Source organism: Stigmatopora nigra, chromosome 5 (genome assembly GCF_051989575.1).
Source record: "Stigmatopora nigra isolate UIUO_SnigA chromosome 5, RoL_Snig_1.1, whole genome shotgun sequence".
Lineage (NCBI taxonomy): Eukaryota > Metazoa > Chordata > Actinopteri > Syngnathiformes > Syngnathidae > Stigmatopora > Stigmatopora nigra.
Window position 1 is genome coordinate 8,502,343 of NC_135512.1, and position 18,548 is coordinate 8,520,890.

Below are 18,548 nucleotides of genomic sequence, written 5' to 3' on the forward strand. Positions count from 1 at the left end.
GAGTTTTTCAACCTAACATGGCAAGTACTGCAGAGGTGCTCTTGTTTTTACTTCCTGGCTGTTCCCTCTGAAAATAACGGCAAGGCAACAGACCATTATCAAGGTTACAAATTGATTAGATTAGATTTAATATCCCCACGAATCCTAAATAATGTGTACTTCTGTCATATATGTCTGAAATATACATTTATATATTAATTTAGTACTTAGTACATTTGAATAAAATATTGGCAGGTCTAATAATTTGTAGCTGCACGTGAAAAAATATGTGTCGACTCAACTCTGTTGGAACTAAAGCAATTTGAAATTAAAACAAAAAGCAAGACATTTCCCACAAACTTTCTATGCAAGCCAGCAAGACGCTGAAAGACAGTGCCCAAAAAGAATGAAAAAACACAAGGAATATCAGATGCTACCATGAATCACCTCTCGTGAATACATTTCAAGTGGATGTCATCTCCAAAAAGAACAATTCTAAATGAATTTGAGAGACTGAAAGAAATTTTACCACAAATCGGGGTTATCGCCATTAAGGTGGTCTTATATTCTTATGTTACAACACAAGGGCATGTCTGCATAATGTACCTGTGTGCGGGTTTGTGTGCTCAACAGCACATAAGAGCATGGCATAAAGCCTCATTCATCCGTGTGTAACAAAAGAATAGAGCATTTGTTTTGGACACGTCAGTCACAGTTCCACCTTATCCCCCCCTAGGAGAGTGCAAATATTCCGAATACGCAAATCCTGATGGGACTGTCTTTTACTGACTAGAATTCAGCAAACTCCTTTGCACATTTTTCCGTTTGTGAGACACGAATGTCCTCCTCTTCGTAGTCGTCAAAGTTGCTTGTGTCTCCAGGTCCTCTGCACTTGGGTAAGAAGGGGGCTTCAACCTAAAGAAAAAGTACACGTTAACTAACAATGCATTATAACATCCATACTTTATCATAAAAATTGTATCGATCATGGCTCTTACCTTTCTCTCATATATGGCAATCCAGTCTGTTGTGGAGAACCACTTGTGATTTTTGATGTCATTAACACCATTTTTAAGATTTCCAAATCTTTTTGTCAAGTCCACCTGAAGCAGATTTCTCAGTAGATCCTTCAGATCAGAGCTGAAGTGCGAGGGAAATCGTACCTACATGAAAAAAGAGAGAGGGCACTTATAAATGTAAAACAGATCATTTCATTACTCCACAACAAAGGCCAGTTGATTAGGTTTAAATTCAATCGTAGCACCTTGCCAGACACAATCTTCTCATAGATCTGAATGGGCTGATCAGCAAAAAATGGAGGATAACCAGCAGCCATCTCATAGATGAGAACACCGAGTGCCCACCAGTCCACAGCTTTGTTGTAGCCCTTCAAGATAAGGCAAACACATGCATACAGTGAAGATGGTTCATTTCTTTCTCCAGTTTTTCTTCTGTCTGATTGTAAAAAAAAAAGTGGACTCTTCAAAATTGGGGGAGTCAGTCAATAGTATATTGTTATGATTGGAATATAAAGCAACTTATGCCTAAGCCTATAAAATTGAGACCTTGTTAGTTGTCACAATCATCAAACTGCATATTTATTTCACCTTGCTGAGGATGATCTCTGGTGCCAAGTACTCAGGCGTCCCACACAAAGTCCAGGTTCTTCCTTTCACTCTTTTTGCAAAGCCAAAGTCTGTAACCTAGGTGGTGGAAAGACAGAAATGCAACAAAATCCATATCAAGCATGCATAATGGTCCTCCAAATTCAATATTGAAATTTCCAGACACATTGTCAGCTGTTTTCATTTGTACATTTAGCCCTTATAGAGCGTACCTGAATGTAACCATGTTGATCAATAAGCAGGTTTTCAGGCTTCAGGTCTCTGTAGATGAGGTCTAAGGAGTGGAGGTACTCAAAGGTGAGCACTATCTGAGCTGCATAAAATCTTGCATGGTTTTCACTGAAAGAAAACAAAAAAAAATTCACAGACTACTAGCTGAGTCTTTTTAGAATGACTATAACCGACAATATTTTACCAAACACTGATCCTTAATCTGGGGTACTTCCCAAATTGTGAGTTCTGTCAACTAACAATCCCCTAAAATAGTAGTAAGTAGGTAAATAGTTGTTTTGTTCAATTTGTGAACAAAAATATTGATATTATTTCCATATCATACAGTCTTTATCCAGAAAAATGCAACCTGGAAACCACCAAACTGATAGCAGATAGTCACACTTGTGGCACGTACCTAAACCTTCCAATGCGTCTGAGGTGTGAAAACATTTCTCCACCTGGCACATATTCCATTACCATGTAGAGGTTTGAGTTGTCCTATTGAACCAAGAAAGAAAGGAAACTTAGTGGCAGAACTTTTTGTGCACGATCTGTAGCATCAACACTGGCTCATGCATTAAGGCTAAATATAAAGACAGTATACAGAGGTCAGCACCGACCTTGAAAGCGTACTCCAATCTGACGAGGAAAGGGAAGGAGACAGCCTGAAGTATTCTCTTTTCATTCAGCGTATGTTCTATCTGTTTCAATTTTACTACCTGGAAGACCAAGATGCAACATCACAAACTGTATTGTCTTTATCATCCTCTTTACCAATGTTTAAGAAAACATTGCAATCAAGAGTCAGCTTTAAAATGTAAAAAAAGAAAGCACCAAGTTCCATTAAAAAGTGGGGTGTTGGCTTGATCAATTCACTTACTTTTTGTTTGTCCAAAACTTTCATGGCGTGGAATTGGTTTGTTCCTTTATGCTTGACCAGCAATACTCGACCAAATGAGCCAGTTCCCAGAGTTTTGAACCTATCAAAGTCATCCAGACACGTTGTGCTCTGAGGAAGGCAAGTTAGTGGAATCTGATGAGTGCTCCAATTTTAATTTGTGTCACATATAAACAGATATGTACTGATTTTGCAGTGTGATTTCACATAGAGTATTTGCACAAGAGGAAGTAACTTTCATTTCAGATCATTCAGGCTATCTTTAAAGACTGCTGATGCAAGAGAATGTAAATCTGATAAAACAATATATTACCTGAGGTGGACACTCCCACTTTCTTAAAAAATCTTCTTTGGCTTTAGCTAAGAACTCTTTCACTAAAAGACAGAAAATAAATAAATACATGTTCACATTAAATGCCTGTTGCAGTGGGTTAAGAGCAAACAACATTCAGGGTAAATGACAGGTTAAGGTCAGGCAAATTGCAGGTACCAAGTAGGAATGACTACGAAAGAAAATTGCGGGATAAAGCTCCGGAACAAAAAAAAAACATAGAAAATTGAAGTGATGCAAATAGCTTTGGTCTTGACAAGATTGGCCAAATTTAAATGGAAGCTTTTCTGCATCTCTTTGGAAAAGAGCCGAGAGTTAGTAATAATATAACAATGGACAAGGGAGGACAAAATGCAGAGCGTAACAGAGACAACGGTGCAGGCATTTCAAAAAAAACGTTGTGAAAGGTCACATCAGACATGAGAAATCCAGTGTCACAGAGTCACTTAAGGGTTGCCAATGTGTAACAGAGTGTATGTTATCAACTGGTATAAGTTGAACCAAGTATGTACTCTGTGACTAAGGATGTCTCAGAGAAAAGTGAGCATACCAAAAGTCTCTACAAGATCGTCAAGGGATTGTCAGGAACATTGAGCCACATGGATGGAAGTGATGAAGAAAAAGAGAAGAAGAAAGATTTATGAAGTATTTGAAACAGCGGCATTTGTGATTTAATGTAAGACCAAACAGAATGGCATACAGTATATGAGAGAAGACGGCATACACAGTGTATAAATCTTATCACCTGACATGAAAGGACTAATTTCCTCAAATGCTTCTGGGAAGACAAATTATATTTAAAAACCCAAACTGTCCTAAGGATATTAGGTAATGTGGGATCAATTTCTGTTTTATTATTTCTACATTAAAACTGAATGTTACTGCCAAGAGGGGGTTTCCAAGCTCAGATAGATTAGGTCAGGTTTTATCAGATTACCATTGGAAAACATCAGAAAGATCATCAGTTGTGTAGAACACATTTAGAGTAACCAAAAGACACACAACAGAAAAATTGCATTAATAATGTTTATAGTCCAAAAATTATGGTAATTAGACTAAATATCTTTGAAAAGATACATTGCAAAGGGGAAAAGATAAAACTTTCTCAAAAATTATGGTGTTGATTTTGAAGAGGAGACAGAAATTCCCATTTCTAGAAAAAACAACAACGCTACAACAGGGATGATTAGACTTAAAATATGGATTTTTCACAATGGGTGATGCCTATGCACAAACTTCCTTCAAATCATATGTTCTCCAATGAGATAAAGAAGCCTATGAAACTACTTTGGCACTAAGAGACACTGCATTTAAAGCAAAGTCTGTGGACTATTTTGAAAGCTAAAGAGGGAACAAGAAGGACAGAAGCAATTATTGAGGGACTCCACATCTACAAATGCAATTGCATTGAAAGGATGGTAGCTGCTGCAGATCCTCATTGCTATTGGTGAGCATCCCTCATGACGATTCTTTATACGTCTATTTTTTTAAACCTTGTTTTTCTGTTGTTGTTTTCTTTTACAAACTTCTAGTTTTCATACAAAACGCGATATTTGATCATAAACGGTTACACATGGAAACTAACAAAATAACTATATTCACAGACATGTACTATTTGTTAACCTCATCTAATATTGTGAGTCAATTATGCAAGTCTTTTCTTCATTATGCCGTCTATATAGTACTTAGATTTTTCTCATCAGAAAGCCAAGAAAGTCCGTCCTATCCCATCAGGTCTTGAAATGTTGGAAGAAATTTGTTGGCTGGAGAAAACTTACAGAATTTATTCCACATAATGCTGAACTCCGAGATGTGAGGGACTTCATTTTCTTGTCCTCTTTGTTCTTGGCTGCTTTTCCGACATTTGTGAAAAAAGCGGCTAGCGAACGACTGATCCTTTCCGTGGGCCATGATGATATATATATTTTTTATTCTATGTTTTAACAAGAACAAAATTGCGCAGACAAAATACAGTTTTCAATAAAGGGACCAACTGAGAAAAAGCAGCTTCCTGTATGTAGTCAAGTACTCTGCAACACTTGGCTAACCACATAAGGTTAAGCTTCCTGTTGAAACACTCCAATTCAAATTCAGTGGCTGTCCTTTTGCATGTTTTTTTATGCTACTTTCACCGTGTCCACTGCACTGTATTTGGAATACAAATTTTAATACAATTTTGTCCAGTGACTCAAATAAAAAGTCTTGTTTGATAGCCAGTAAGTGAGTCAGTCTGTCTGTACAGATCTACAGTATTTTATAATGATGATCGATGAAAGCAGTTATGTTTCCAGATTAAGGAAGATTCACCAAAGTTCTTTTTACCTTGCAAACTGTATATATCTCCACATACATTTCCAAATGTTGTCTTGTTGTGTGTTTACTATTTGGTGTGCAGTTCCTAATGTCCACGCCTGAGACTATAAGGAGGTAGTCAGTGGCAAGGATGCTCCTGCATTGGGGTTAAGATCTGGACAGTGTGGGCGGGGGTTCTTATTCCATGCGTGTTAATGATGTCGAATGCACCCTGAACCCGTCTTTCAAAATCTGAGTCCGATTAATTCTGGCATTGCCATCTTGGATTATGCACATGGTGTTAGAAAAGAAAAAAAAGCTATTGGTGGATTACTCTGGTTAATCAGTATATTCGGACCTAATTGTGAGAACATACTGTTGCTGACCCCAGACCTGATTGACTGCAGAAAACCCAGAACAAACAAAGCCACCACAGGCCTATGCAGTAGGCACCAGGCCTTACTTCATTTGCCTCTCTTCTTACCAATATGCGCCCATCGCTCGGTCCAACAAAATAATAGTTTAATACCTTTTTTCTGGTGGTGATTTTTCTTTTGGTCCGGCCAGTCTATAAAGAATATACATAAATCATCTTCAAAGCATAGAACCCCCATGTCTTCAAATATTATTTTTGTACTTGTTTAAGAAAGATTATACAGTAGATGTGTATGGATATTGATGAGAGAAAGTCAGATTTTAAACCCGCCTAAAACAAATCCTGACAAAAATCCAGACCAAAAGAGTTTCTCCCAATTACTCAGAGATTCAGCACTCAATTTATCAGCACTTATCTTCAAACAGATTTCATGAGTTTAGAAGCAAATCCTCAAAATAAGTTTAGCCTATTTAATGTAAACTTGAACTGGAATTACAATAAAAAGCTTGAAAGAAATCAACACTATACTTTTTGAGAAAGTTTTATCTGTAAAATTGCACTCAAGAAGTGCGATCACTGCTGGTTTTACAAGGCTTTAACTTCCATACACACCAAGCCATTTGAAAATTGAGTTGAATGCTTTTATTGTCATAACACATGTGTAATAAGCTTTAATTCTTTCACCACAAAGTGCACAAATAACAACAACAAAAAAACGATAAATAAAAAAATCAATAAATAAGTAAGAAACTAATAATTTGTTCAAGTCAAGATCGGCAGAGCGGAACGGCCATGTTCTGTCTAAAGCCCAGGATGAGTTCCATGGTTTTGGAGAGATTTATAAATCCTAATTTGTGGATTATAACTCTTTATGACTGTATGAAAGGCATATCATAACTACGATTACATTTTGTTAAATCGCCCAACCATCATAATGTATAATAAGAAATCAGTGTTGTTGTCAGACCTGCTGTAGGAAATTCCCCATAAGTAGGTTGAACCCACAACCCTCATCCCTACTTGTTGAGAGTTGAACACCTTACCCTTATGGACAGTGTTGAGCAGTGGTGCGTTTAGTGTGGTCGTTTTCAACATTGAATACTTTTTCTGTAGAGAAGCTACTTTCATCAATCACTGTTATGGTAATAATCACAGGGGCACAATTTCCCCCTTAGCAGATCAGTATGGCATCCAAAGTGTGCAAATGTATACAACAGCAGTGGAAGGCTCAAGGGTTTACACTTTGTCAATCCCCAAAGCCCAACTGAAACAAATTAATGCTGTTATGAAATAGTGTTGCTTGTCTGGTAAATCAAAGCCAACAGTGAATAGTCATATGTACTTTTCTGACTTTACCCTAACTTTGTTGTGGTATAAGTCATTACTTTTTCGAAGAAAACATTAAATGCAATTAAATTTAATCTAATTTAACATGATAGATAATAATTTAGACACACTTGCATGCAGACAGACCATAATTTTCCGATTTTTTTTTGCCAAATCCTCATAGAGACTGTTGCTCGAAATCTTAATGTAAACATAGTGCATTGTTTACATAACAGGACCATTATATCATAATACACAACAGCTACAGGCACCGAACAGGACCTATTGATGTTTTTCAAAATGAAGCCAATGAAACTCCTTGGATTACTTGCAGTCAGAAAGCAGTTTAAGATCCGTGCTTTCTGTGTAGACTACAGGCGTGAACCAGTTCTGTGGATTAGTTTGGTAAATACACACAAAAACAACACTGATCGCCTTTTGCGAAAGTTTATATGTGAGTGCCAGGCACTTTGTTTCAACAGATGCAACTCCTATAAAGATTTTTCACTACAGAATGTGAATTGTGATTATGTGTTGAGTGCTTTGGACTCATGGGGAAGCTTGGTGGATCCAGAACATGCAAAGTCCACACAGTGAGGACCAACGTGGGAACGAACCCTCGACTTCGGAACAGTGAGGCAGACATGCTAACCTCTCATCCGCCGAGGCACATATATGTACATATGTATTTTTTTTTAAATAGGTCTAACATACTTGTGTTTTCTTCTAACATAGAATGTCAGCTCTATTTTTTAAACAACTCTTTTCTTGTGTTTGGTAACAAGAATGGTAGCTGGACACCTCCCAAAGATTAGATTAAAGTAACCCAGCAAGAACATTGAAAGAGGGATAAAAAGGGCCAGACTTTACATGAAATTAGTAAAATGAGAGAAAAGGCCCCAACCACAAAAGTAGCCCCCTAAGGCCAGATGATTAGACAGTCTGATTTCCTCGGAATGTTGTTGAAGTGAGCGATCCAAAATGTACAGAAATACAGTGCTGCACATGTAAATATATTCTTTGTATGTACCCTTGTAAAATGTGTATAAATACTGAAAGAAATTAACAACATGATCATGATTCTTCATGTGGATAAATAAAATTACAAATGACTTTTGGCTTTTCCCTGTCAGGGGTTGCCATAGCGAGACTCTCATTACAGTACTTTGTTTGGCACAGTTTTCCTGACAAAACCCACCCATTTTTTATCCGGCCTTAGAACCAGCGGCGGCTGGGTATTGGGCACTGATCAGGAGTGGAAGCAGCACTGTTGGAATGAAAGGCAGTATTGTAGGCCACTACACTACACGTGTACATAGAAAATATTCTTAATAATTAATACCCTTATTTTCAGCAAATCGTTATTTCAGAAGTATCTACCTAATTGTATCAGTTTCCAAAAAAATGATGACCCCTTGCATACTGTAGGCCTACATACTTCCTGTAACATTATAATGTGCTTAGAATCAAAATGTTGCTAGTGTATTTTTATGGACACATTGATGGATATGGGTATATATATATATTTATATATATATAGCAGTTAATACTTAAGATGATTGCGCTACCAATGGCTGCGTAGAGGATGTAAGATTAGAAAGAAGAGATAAATCGGTATATCCAAAATGTTCATGCTATAAAAAAACATTTGCAGACGACTTCACTATCTGGTAGATAAACATGTGAATGCTATATAAAAAAACGATATTCTGCCCTGCACTGTGCTGTAATGATAAGAGCAGTGCAGCATCAGCTAACAACAAACTGCTGAAGGCTGCTCACCGCACACGCAACATTACAGCTGATCATAGTGCGTGCCATACATCGCCTAAGCGCAAAATGTAACATTTATTTCATATTATCTTACCGCTTTCTTGCTCATTGCCTTTCTTGGCAGTAGCGGCGTTGCCCATCGCGGAAAGACAGGGCGATGCACAGCTGGCTCTGGGCGACGATGGTGGCGGCAGTGGCGGTGTGGCTGGCTAGCGAGCTAGCAGCCCCTCCTCCTCCTCCTCCTCCTTCTCCTCCTCCTCCGTTAGATGGCTCAGAGATTTCAAGCAGCCTACGACAACATCAATTTCCCCTCTTGTCAACAGAGGAACGATGTGTCCTGCGAAAGGCTGATGACTTAGAGACAAAGTGTCAATTTGCATTCAAGAACGCCTTCGCTGGAATGAAAACATGATCGAGACTTATCACCTCTGCCTTCTGTCGTTTTATGATGCGTTTACGTCGTGTGGGAATAATAGCCGTGTGAGCCTACTTGCCGAAAGGTGAAATGATGCCTTCAGGTTACTGTCATTTCTGACCGATTTTTCATAAACATGCACCCAAAAGTCGGATACGAGGCTGGATATTTAATATTCTGGAAATTAACCCAATAAACAGTCTGACTTGTATCATGTCCGGCGGGTTGTCTATCTTTATTTGGTAAAAATGCATCATATCCATAACTATCTTGATTTTATGACTATGACGTTTACTGTGCAAATTACAGAAATGAGTCAAAACTACATATCAATAAAAACTACACTGTATAAACATAAGAAGTTTTATTCCTGCAGGTTTCATTGCCGGTTTGCATGTATATATATTGGTTTGTGCAGCTTGGTGGAAGTGGTTTGCGCGTCCGCCTCACAGTTCTCGGGCTCGAGGGTTCAATCCCCGGTCATTCCTACTATCTCTTAACAATTGAGATGAATATTAATGAAGGTATGTCTACTTTCCGGGGAAGACTGATTTTTTTTTTAGCCATTCAGGGAGCTTTACCCGCATTTTCACCGCGAGTGGTATCGTCCATAGGTTGGCATCAGCGCTCATTGCACACAACGGGACTTCCGGACGCAGATCTGTTTATTTTCTCTGTGCACGTCAGCTAGTTTGTGCGTGTGTGTTTATCTGTACAACACACCCAAACTGATGCGTTCTGGAAAATCGTCATGGTAATGGTTGGGTTGCCTGCACCTTTGCACAGACGCAAACAAGCTAAGGAGCTGCGCTACCAGTGACTGGAATTTATAAGGTAACGATCTACTTCGCCCCTCATCCTTCCCTAAGAATATAAAACCAATCTAATTCTTCTTCTTCATTTTCTCTTCTTCATCGCCGGACGGACGCACATCATTAATGTTATTACTGCACTGTCGCAAAATGAAAACACAGTGATGCTTCATTTTTAGCTATGCTGTTTGATTGCAGAAGTGCCTGATTATTTCTTACAATAAGAACCCCCAACCGGACGTCAACCTGTCAAATTGCTCGACTGCTGTATAAAGCACGCTAACAAGTACAATACTTTATCCCGTTATACATCTGCCTTATGAGTGTGACATTCATTTAGTGGGATGCAGATCTGTTTAAAAGTCAGATGTATTTGAAAATAAATGAGAAACACTAAAGAAAGGGCATGGCCTTCTGTATTTGCTATGACAGGGACAAAACCCACCAGTGCGCTTGCTAGCTTAGCCTGCACCTTGCTTAGCAAGGACCATTAAAGTGACCTGTACGATTAGCAGGATGCTAAACCCCTGACACCTTAATTTGAAAATTCGGAGGATGCAGTGCACGTGTATAAACTAGGACACATGCACTGTGAGTCTAATCCCAAATCTCTCCATCCTTGTGCTGCAATGCTCTACAATAGATTTCCATATATCTATCTCTGAATATTCTATTTAGTAATTGTTTTTAATATAAAGAGTATTGCTTTTATTCGCGTATATGCATAAGGGAATAAAAGTAGTTATTATATGGAGAATATACTTTAGTAATTATCCAGGTATTACAGTTCATCAATTTTATCAGAATTGTACTGACATGTTTTATTGTGAAGGGACCTTGATTACATATGAATATTTTTAAGATGTTTTTCGTATTGATGTCATGGTTTGAATGCATTGTTCACTTTCTTAATATTCATCCATTCATCTTCCATAGCACCCATCTTCAAAAGTGTTGCGGGGGTTGCTGGAGCCTAACCCAGCTGTCGTCGGGCAAAAGGCAGACTACACCCTAGACTGGTCGCCAGTCAGCCGTAGAGCATACACAGAGACAAACGACCATCCGCATCCCCAATCATACCATCACCAGTGGGAATTGAGCCCACGCCTGCCTGTACCAAAGTCAGGTGAGTGCACCTCTACACCAAAAGGTGGCTACTTAATTACTAAGTATTGTTTGCCCAACCTCGATTTAGTGTAAAGTCCCATAAATAATTAATTTGATATAGAGGTGTGGCGGCAGCCCGTCGGTTGAGTGGTTAGTGGGTGGGGAACCTGGGTTCAAATCCAGGTCGGTCCATCTGAGTGGAGTTTGCATGTTCTACTCCGGGCCTGGGTATGCAGATAATGTTTTTAATTGAAAAAATATAATTTGTTGGTGTCCAATGACATACTTAGTGTTAATACAATTCATATTGCACAATTTCCAGTTCTAATCAGGCTGTTAACGTTATTGTACAATATGGTTGACCTCTGATTTGTTTGTATTTGACAAAAAATGATGGTAATAAAATAACCTGATCCAGATTAACTATGGTCAAATAAAAACAGTTTTTCTGTTATGATAAAGACATAAAAAAATATTAAATGTAGTTCATCATCTATTCTCTCCTCATTAAGCCCAGGGGTATGCTTTCTCTATGTTCTATTCTCTAGTTTTTTTTTAATAGCTATTCATTGCACGCAATAAGGTCAAGTGAACGAGGGAATACCGGAGAATGTTAGCTGCATAACACAAAGCTAAGTGGTATTTCCCCGAGCCTTTTTGTTTGTTTGTCCTGTTTGAAAACTCACTACTAAAATGCATGTTGTGAGCTGTGAAAGACATAAAACAATACCCTTGGGGGATTCCTGTTCATTCTTGAATAGACTTTTACAACACTGCTTAAAAACCCCACTGCTTTAGTTCAGCTTTTTCTTTCTAACTCTCTGTAGAATTTCTTGTTATCGTTTCATAGCTCTGCTTGTAATGATAAGAATAGCCAAAAGTGATCATATTTTAACAATTTGTCAAATCTTGATGAAACCTCACGCTGCGGATAAATACTACAGTAAACACTTGTATTCACGTCTCATTAAAAGCTGAGAGCTCAGCAGTACAACACTCTACTAGACAAACATGTATTTGTAATGGATTTGTCATGGCGAACAGAGAGAGGGATGCTTATGGCAGCATGAGGCGATAGCTCGCATCAATAAAGCGTCTATGTGTTTGAATCAATGGATGTGCAATGAGCTCCAAATCCACAAGGCTTCTATCCACCACAAGTAGTATATATTTGTGGCACTCTAGCTTCCTCTCGTGTGATAATTTAGCTACTGCACCAACTCAGATATGCAATATCTTGTAGTAGTGCGGATGTTATTTCTACGTTACCAGCCAAACTACTCAAAGTGTTTTTTCTATTAATGCTATATTTATTTTGTGTTATCTCTTTCTTATGGGTTGGCCCAGCTGTTGAGTGGTTAGTACGCCGGCCTCACCGTTTTGGGGTCCTGGGTTTGAATCCAGGTCACTCCATCTGTGTGGAGTTTGCATGTTCTCCCCGGGCCTGTATAGGTTTTCTCTGGGTACTCTGGTTTCCTCCCACATTCAAAAAATATGCGTGGTAGGCTGGTTGGGCACTCAAAATTGCCCCCAGGTATGAGTGTGAGCATGAATGGTTGTCTCCCGCCTTGTGCCAGAAGTCAGCTGGGATAGGCTCCAGCACCCCCCCCCCCCCAGACCCTTGTGAGGATAAAGTGGTTCAGAAAATGAATGAATAATTTTAATGGGCAAAACACCACAACAGAGTATCAAAGCTATGTGAAATGTCAATGCAAATAATCTAGTGCAACAAAATACCACAAATGATAGATGAACAGGAGCTAAAGAAATCTCTAGGGACCAAATTAAATTGCCTTAAGTTTTCACCCATTTAAAAAATATAGGTAATTTGATGTTTGGAAGCTTAGGATATTATAATATGCAAATGTTGGTATACTCTATGTTTATGAAATGGTTAAACTACCAAAGTTAGAAGACTTTTTCAAACCAGAACTGGAATCCAGAGGTTTGATCCTAGGTGGGTCCTCCCAGTGTGAAGTTTGCATGTTCTCTCTTGGTACTCCAGTTTCCTACCACAAAGATGCATGTTAGGCTGGTTGAACACTTTAAATCTTTGGGGGTGTCGTGTGAGTATGCATGCAATTTACATTTTGTATGTAAAGTAAATAGAGCCGTCTGTGTACTGTATGTAGTAAGAGAAGACAGTCATAATAGGCATAGTCTCACCACTAGAGAGCACTGTTGTTCTGTGAATGAATTTTCAGACAAATCACTCTCAGCTCTGGGGTCCTGGGTTCAAATCCAGGTCACGTCCACCTGTGTGAAGTTTTCATATCCTCCCTGGGGCATGCATGGCTTTCCTCTGGGCACTCTGGTTTTCTCCAACATGCATGGTAGGCTGATTGGACACTCTAAAATTGCCCCTAGTTATGGGTATGAGTGTGCATGGTTGTCCGTCTCTTAGTGCCCTGCGATCAGATGGCCCCTGATTCAGGGTGTCCCTTGCCCCGGAGACAGCTGAGATTGGCTCCAGCAGCCCCCGCGACCCTAATGAGGATAAAGCGGTTTAGAAAATGAGATGAGGTTGAGCATGAGTCACAATGCTTTCTGTGCCAGCACAAAAATTAGGTGACAGAACATCTTAACAATGGTTCATAACTGAAAAAAAAATTGTCAGCCCACTCACTGGCCATAGCCAAGGAATATAACAGAATTTGGCATGCAGACGTGTGTTATTCTTCTCATTGTTCACAGCCTGAAGCATCCTTTTTACAAACTACTGTGAAAGTGCCATCTGCTTGAATGAGATGACCTCTTTGCCATATAGTGAAATTAACTTGAGAAAAACATTCGCATTAGAGTTTTCTGGGATACCATTATGCTGAGATGATGGCACACAGCTTTAAATGTTTTTTTTTCTTATTATTTTGCAGTACATACCGTAATATAATGAAATTGTAGAAGCCAATTGGAAACACATTAAGATTTAAGGGACTGTGTCGATATACAGTACTTGTAAATAAACTGGAAGTTATTGTAATTTAGTTTTAGCCATTTCAGGCCATGTGATAGTTTAGGAAATAACTAGAAATGAAAAGGGAAACACTGATATATTATTGGAAATTGTAGAAAATATAGTCTTTATAGAAAATAAGTTGAAATCTTTTGAATTAAATGGAATTTTGCATAAATTCCCATCCATTTTACAAAACAGTTTCGGTTCTCCCCCGAGTTCATGATTAAGCATTTAGGCAATGACTGGCTTTGACTGGCTAGATTGTTTCAGTTTTATTATGCCAAACCTGCAGTTGATTTAAGGATTTTTTTTGCCTAACAGATGGTTTTCAAAATGTCTTTGAAAATATATAGCCATCAAATATATATTTAACCTTTGAAAGGTAGTCAATACTTAAGTGTTGGTGGTCTTTTACTTCAAATGATTATAGTGTGTAATACACCAAATGTCCATAACTGCAAAATCCAGTATCCATATATGTGTACACCCCCATTCACTGTCTTTTCCACTTAGGGTTGTAAATAAGTTTGATCTGTGCAGTTTTTCAAGCGTTTCTACCATCCCCACAACTGCGTTTTTTTTTTTTCATCACTGCTACGCTAACCTATTTTGTTCTTCATTCTGTTGAAAAGCACCTGGGACACGCTCAGATGATCTGCGGAGTCGTTTTGAAGCATCCTGTCTACGGATCAAAAGACAGTGACATCTCCCTGGTGTAAGAGTGTCCTGGGAAGGTGCCTTATTTGGCAGCAAGTTTGGCATCACCCCGATCACACCCCCAACACCGGAGATGCCCTCACCTCTTAATGATGGAGGTGAGTCTCACTGATGAAAGAAACATGCCCCCAAACACCTGTTGTTCTTTGATGCGTAGAATCAGAACCACATAGAGGAGATAACGCATTCAAGAGAAGGGCAAATGAACCACCATGATACTATGCACCATGGTGAAAGCAGTTTGATGTCAAGCTTCATTCTTTGGACATGACTGCTTGAGTCTAGCTTTCCATGCCTCTTAGAAAAATCCAAATTATTTCCAAACCTTTGATTTGACGCTTCCATACTTGGATAGTAGCATTTGCCATCTCCTAAACCCTAATTTCTACTCCTCATAGTGCAACACGCATACCAAAAGTTCTTCGACAGCTTCGAAAGCTTTCTGCTGAAATGAGGTGCTTTTCAATGTTGTGCACCTTGCGTGATGTCATGTTGGCTTGCACTCATTCGTGCTGTCTCCACCTTCAGAGGATCGAGGAGCATCCCCCGTGAGCTTGCCATCTGTAGGCACCTACCAGGGTCATGGAAAAAGAAAGATGCACACCAAAAAGAAGAAGGGTATCATCAGCGCCAATGTTGCTGGCACCAAATATGAAATTGGTATGTAGATGGAGTTCTAACAGTATGAACGTCAAAACAATAGTGTTTGTGATAATATTCAGACCAAACTAATGTAACTTTTGCACCAAAAATGTGTCCTTTGTTAAAAAGTGAAGTGAAAACCTATTTTAATGGTCTTCTTTAAAGGAAACTTCTATTGGTATTATATACAATGTAAAATATTCCCCCCCAAAATACTTGTCAGGGAAATCTCCTCCCTTGTATCTGTTTTCATTACAATTTTAGATTTTTGGGTGGTTTGAATGACGGGCTGTAAAGAAATTCTTGGGATATATTTCATTGTTGGCATATCCAAGCACTGATGGTGGACAATAAGGAGGAATCCATTATTTCACTCATTTAATTGGTATCAATTCAGTTAGTCCTTAACAAGACTGGCAAAAACCGTAATTGTCCTTAAAATGTTAAGCAAGGCAATCCAGCCAATTTGAATGTACAATGGTGAAAGGTAGACTCACTGAAAATTACCTACTGCTGTTCAGCCTGCTGGAATTGTGACATTTACCTTTTTAACTAAAGCTAATTGAGTTTCAGTCTGGTGAAACTGCCTGTGTGGAGACAACCCCTTGCAAAAAGAAAAATCTTTACTGGAGCAATCTAACGTGGCAGTTTGTGTTTTCTTCAGACAGGCAGAAAAAGCATAGTAAGCACTCAGAAGATGCTGGTTATATTGCATGGCGTCAGAGCTCTCAGGGGTGAACTACAACCTTTGAAACTAAGGAGTCAGCAGCGGTGCAGCAAAAATCAGGGGCTGTCTGGATCCAGCATGTAGATGAAAATCAAGCTGTGAATCATTTTGCTTGCTGTGATGAGACCCTCATACTGGCCCTTTTGAGGGTAGAGTAAAGTAACACTGAAAGCTTAATAGAGGCGCCATTATCCAGTTACTCTATGTGAAGAATTTTTGGAATGGAATAGGTAAAAAGATCAACGATGCTTTTGTATTTTGGTCATACTGGCAAAGAGGTGGTGGTAAGACATCTGTTCAATGAGCTGGCTGACAGAATATTGATTATAACGTGGCCCTTGTGGAATTTAATGATAACTGTTAGATCAAGAATGCTGCAATGTAAATCCCGCCTGTTCAAATTATTGAAATGCACTTAGCATCCAAGAGCATGAATGGATTGATGAAGTCACATCGAAAAACTTGGTTTTCCTTTACAAGTGTGATAGGTTCATTAATAATTACCCTTGTTTGTAATTATCAATAACTGCAGGCAGACATCTTATTCAAATATTGACATTCAATTAAATAGATTGGATCACGGATAAGAAACCTTAAGGGAGGAGATCTTCAAAAGTACTGGGTGAGATGTAGCGTCAACAATCCTTGGAGAAGTCCATGTGAGAGTGGACTAGGCGGCAGTTTATGACCTCGAGCCGAACAATATAAAGAATTTTAATGATTTGACAAAGAAATGAATTACTACACATATATGTATAATAGTAATACAGAATAAACCCAACAAAGTGCTATTCTGATGCCAATCGGCATCCGGTTTGACTTGATTTTAAAGAAACTAGTTAAAATACCATTTTGTTTGGGCAAAATAATCTTTAATTACTCACTGAATAATGAACAGTTGCTGGATTAATGTCCAAATGGGCTCACAACCCATGTCTCATACTGTAGGGTGCAATTTGGCACATATTTGTTGGGAATCATTACTATATTGGCACTTTTCATATTTCACAAATAGGTAATTTTACGGGTATAATTTCATCTTTTGAATTGTGACACAGGAAACATTCAGTCAATTTAAATAAAAGTTGTCTTCCTAAATGCTCTTGAAATGGAAGTTTTATCAAATGCTTTCTTTGCCTTTTATGTTCCATTCTAATATAAGTTTTTTTCCCCAATAGTTCGTATAGTCATGAACGAGGTGGGCTTTCTGAAGACGCGAGATGATGACGAGACTGCTAATCTCATCTGGAATGATTCAGCTGTACAGCATGAGAAAATTGCTGAGCTCAGGAATTATCAGGTACGACTCTGCATGGCTATCCTGTCAACTCTGCACATAATGGCGCTAGGCTAAAGACAATGATGAAAAAACTTTGGATTTATAGTTTTTTTATAGTTGTAAAATATTGTGTGCCAACATTTTTTGTCATACTTTTCCTTCAGTACATATTCAGAGCTATTAAACTGTCCTTACAATTCATTGTAGTTGAGTTTTGAAGGGAACTTATTTTTTCACTTTCAAATGAAACCACAGATGTTATTTAAAAAGAGCAATAATTTAAAAAATCTACCCCTCCTTATATCATAGACAAAAACATTCAACTTGAAGACTGACTCACATTCATTCTTACCAATGTAGGCTTTTTTATTTTCCACTAGCTGAAAATTAAGGGAAAACAAGCTTCAGTATTTAGTTGAATTATTTTAACGAAGTCGAACCACCCCTATCCATTAAGGCAACCTAGCATCAGACCATTCTTGATTTGTTTAGATGGGCCATTAACGATCCATTGACTGAAATAGGCAATCCCCTATATACTGTGTACAGCAAAAGTTTCTTAGACAAACTGCAACATATTACTCAGCAGCAGTGTTTATGTATCTGATGCATCCCACAGTACTCATGCTTTAATTTTTTATTACTTGTGTCTCCCGTTTAGTTTTTAATGTTATCATTTTACTGCAAAAAGTTGAAATCCCATAGCAATTGATTTGGATTTTCTCTCGCAAACTGTTCTGCTGCAGAATTGGCATAATTGAGCAATTTCTTCCAAATGCCTAAATTATAGCTGTCTCGTTGGGATAATAATCCCATATCCTTTTTACACGGTGTATTCTTGTTTTTTTTCCTTCTGCTTTTCCCCCCCTTCAAGCAAAATACTATGTGAGTTTCCTGTTAAGTTTAAGTTCATACCAGCCCAATTAACGTTCCCGTTCAGGCTCATTTGCTTAAAGAACACACACACACACACAAAAAAGAAAACACAAAGATTTTTCTTATCCTCCATCCAAACTTTTAGTGCATTTAAAAGCAATTCATTCAGCTGTCACTGCAGGAGCTTACGATGCAGAACCAATT

At 38.4% G+C, this 18,548-nt stretch overlaps 2 protein-coding genes across 17 annotated transcripts in view; one reads left to right on the forward strand and one right to left on the reverse strand.

The window, feature by feature from the left end:
- Positions 1–274: 274 nt before the first annotated feature.
- Positions 275–9,265, reverse strand: prkacba (protein kinase, cAMP-dependent, catalytic, beta a). Of its 5 annotated transcripts, none has more exons than XM_077717308.1 (11): positions 8,908–9,265; positions 5,868–5,930; positions 3,029–3,090; positions 2,698–2,826; positions 2,438–2,536; positions 2,233–2,315; positions 1,817–1,943; positions 1,587–1,682; positions 1,244–1,366; positions 978–1,142; positions 275–894 (listed from the first exon to the last, which is right to left on the reverse strand). In XM_077717308.1, exons 1-11 carry the CDS (start codon positions 8,951–8,953, stop codon positions 769–771), a joined length of 1,119 nt encoding a protein of 372 aa, XP_077573434.1. In that variant the 5' UTR covers positions 8,954–9,265; the 3' UTR covers positions 275–768. The 5 variants fall into 5 exon arrangements, with proteins under 5 accessions (XP_077573434.1, XP_077573436.1, XP_077573435.1 ...); XM_077717310.1 differs by lacking the exon at positions 5,868–5,930 and adding an exon at positions 3,792–3,824 and having other exon boundaries at positions 8,908–9,264; XM_077717309.1 differs by having other exon boundaries at positions 5,868–5,906; positions 8,908–9,264.
- Positions 9,266–9,635: 370 nt separating this feature from the next.
- ttll7 (tubulin tyrosine ligase-like family, member 7) overlaps positions 9,636–18,548 on the forward strand; it is a 56,395-nt gene continuing 47,482 nt past the window's right edge. For 9 of the 12 annotated variants that reach the window (XM_077717293.1, XM_077717291.1, XM_077717301.1 and 6 more), the window contains exons 1-6: positions 9,636–9,752; positions 9,843–10,062; positions 10,977–11,166; positions 14,736–14,918; positions 15,349–15,480; positions 17,368–17,489. In XM_077717293.1, the coding sequence (XP_077573419.1) occupies positions 14,894–14,918; positions 15,349–15,480; positions 17,368–17,489 (279 nt within the window). In that variant the 5' untranslated portion in view covers positions 9,636–9,752; positions 9,843–10,062; positions 10,977–11,166; positions 14,736–14,893. Of the gene's footprint in view, positions 9,753–9,790; positions 10,063–10,976; positions 11,167–14,735; positions 14,919–15,218; positions 15,276–15,348; positions 15,481–17,367; positions 17,490–18,548 lie in introns of those variants that run through there. The other 3 variants (XM_077717302.1, XM_077717300.1, XM_077717292.1) reach the window with 3 other exon arrangements.

Coding starts and splice junctions, on each gene's coding strand:
- prkacba (XM_077717307.1), bottom strand. CDS start 4,957: ATGGCCCACGGAAAGGATCAGTCGTTCGCTAGCCGCTTTTTTCACAAA. Junction 2,827..3,028: donor AGTGGGAGTGTCCACCTCAG/GTAATATATTGT, acceptor TGCCTTCCTCAG/AGCACAACGTGTCTGGATGA. Junction 1,944..2,232: donor AGACGCATTGGAAGGTTTAG/GTACGTGCCACA, acceptor GTTTTCTTTCAG/TGAAAACCATGCAAGATTTT.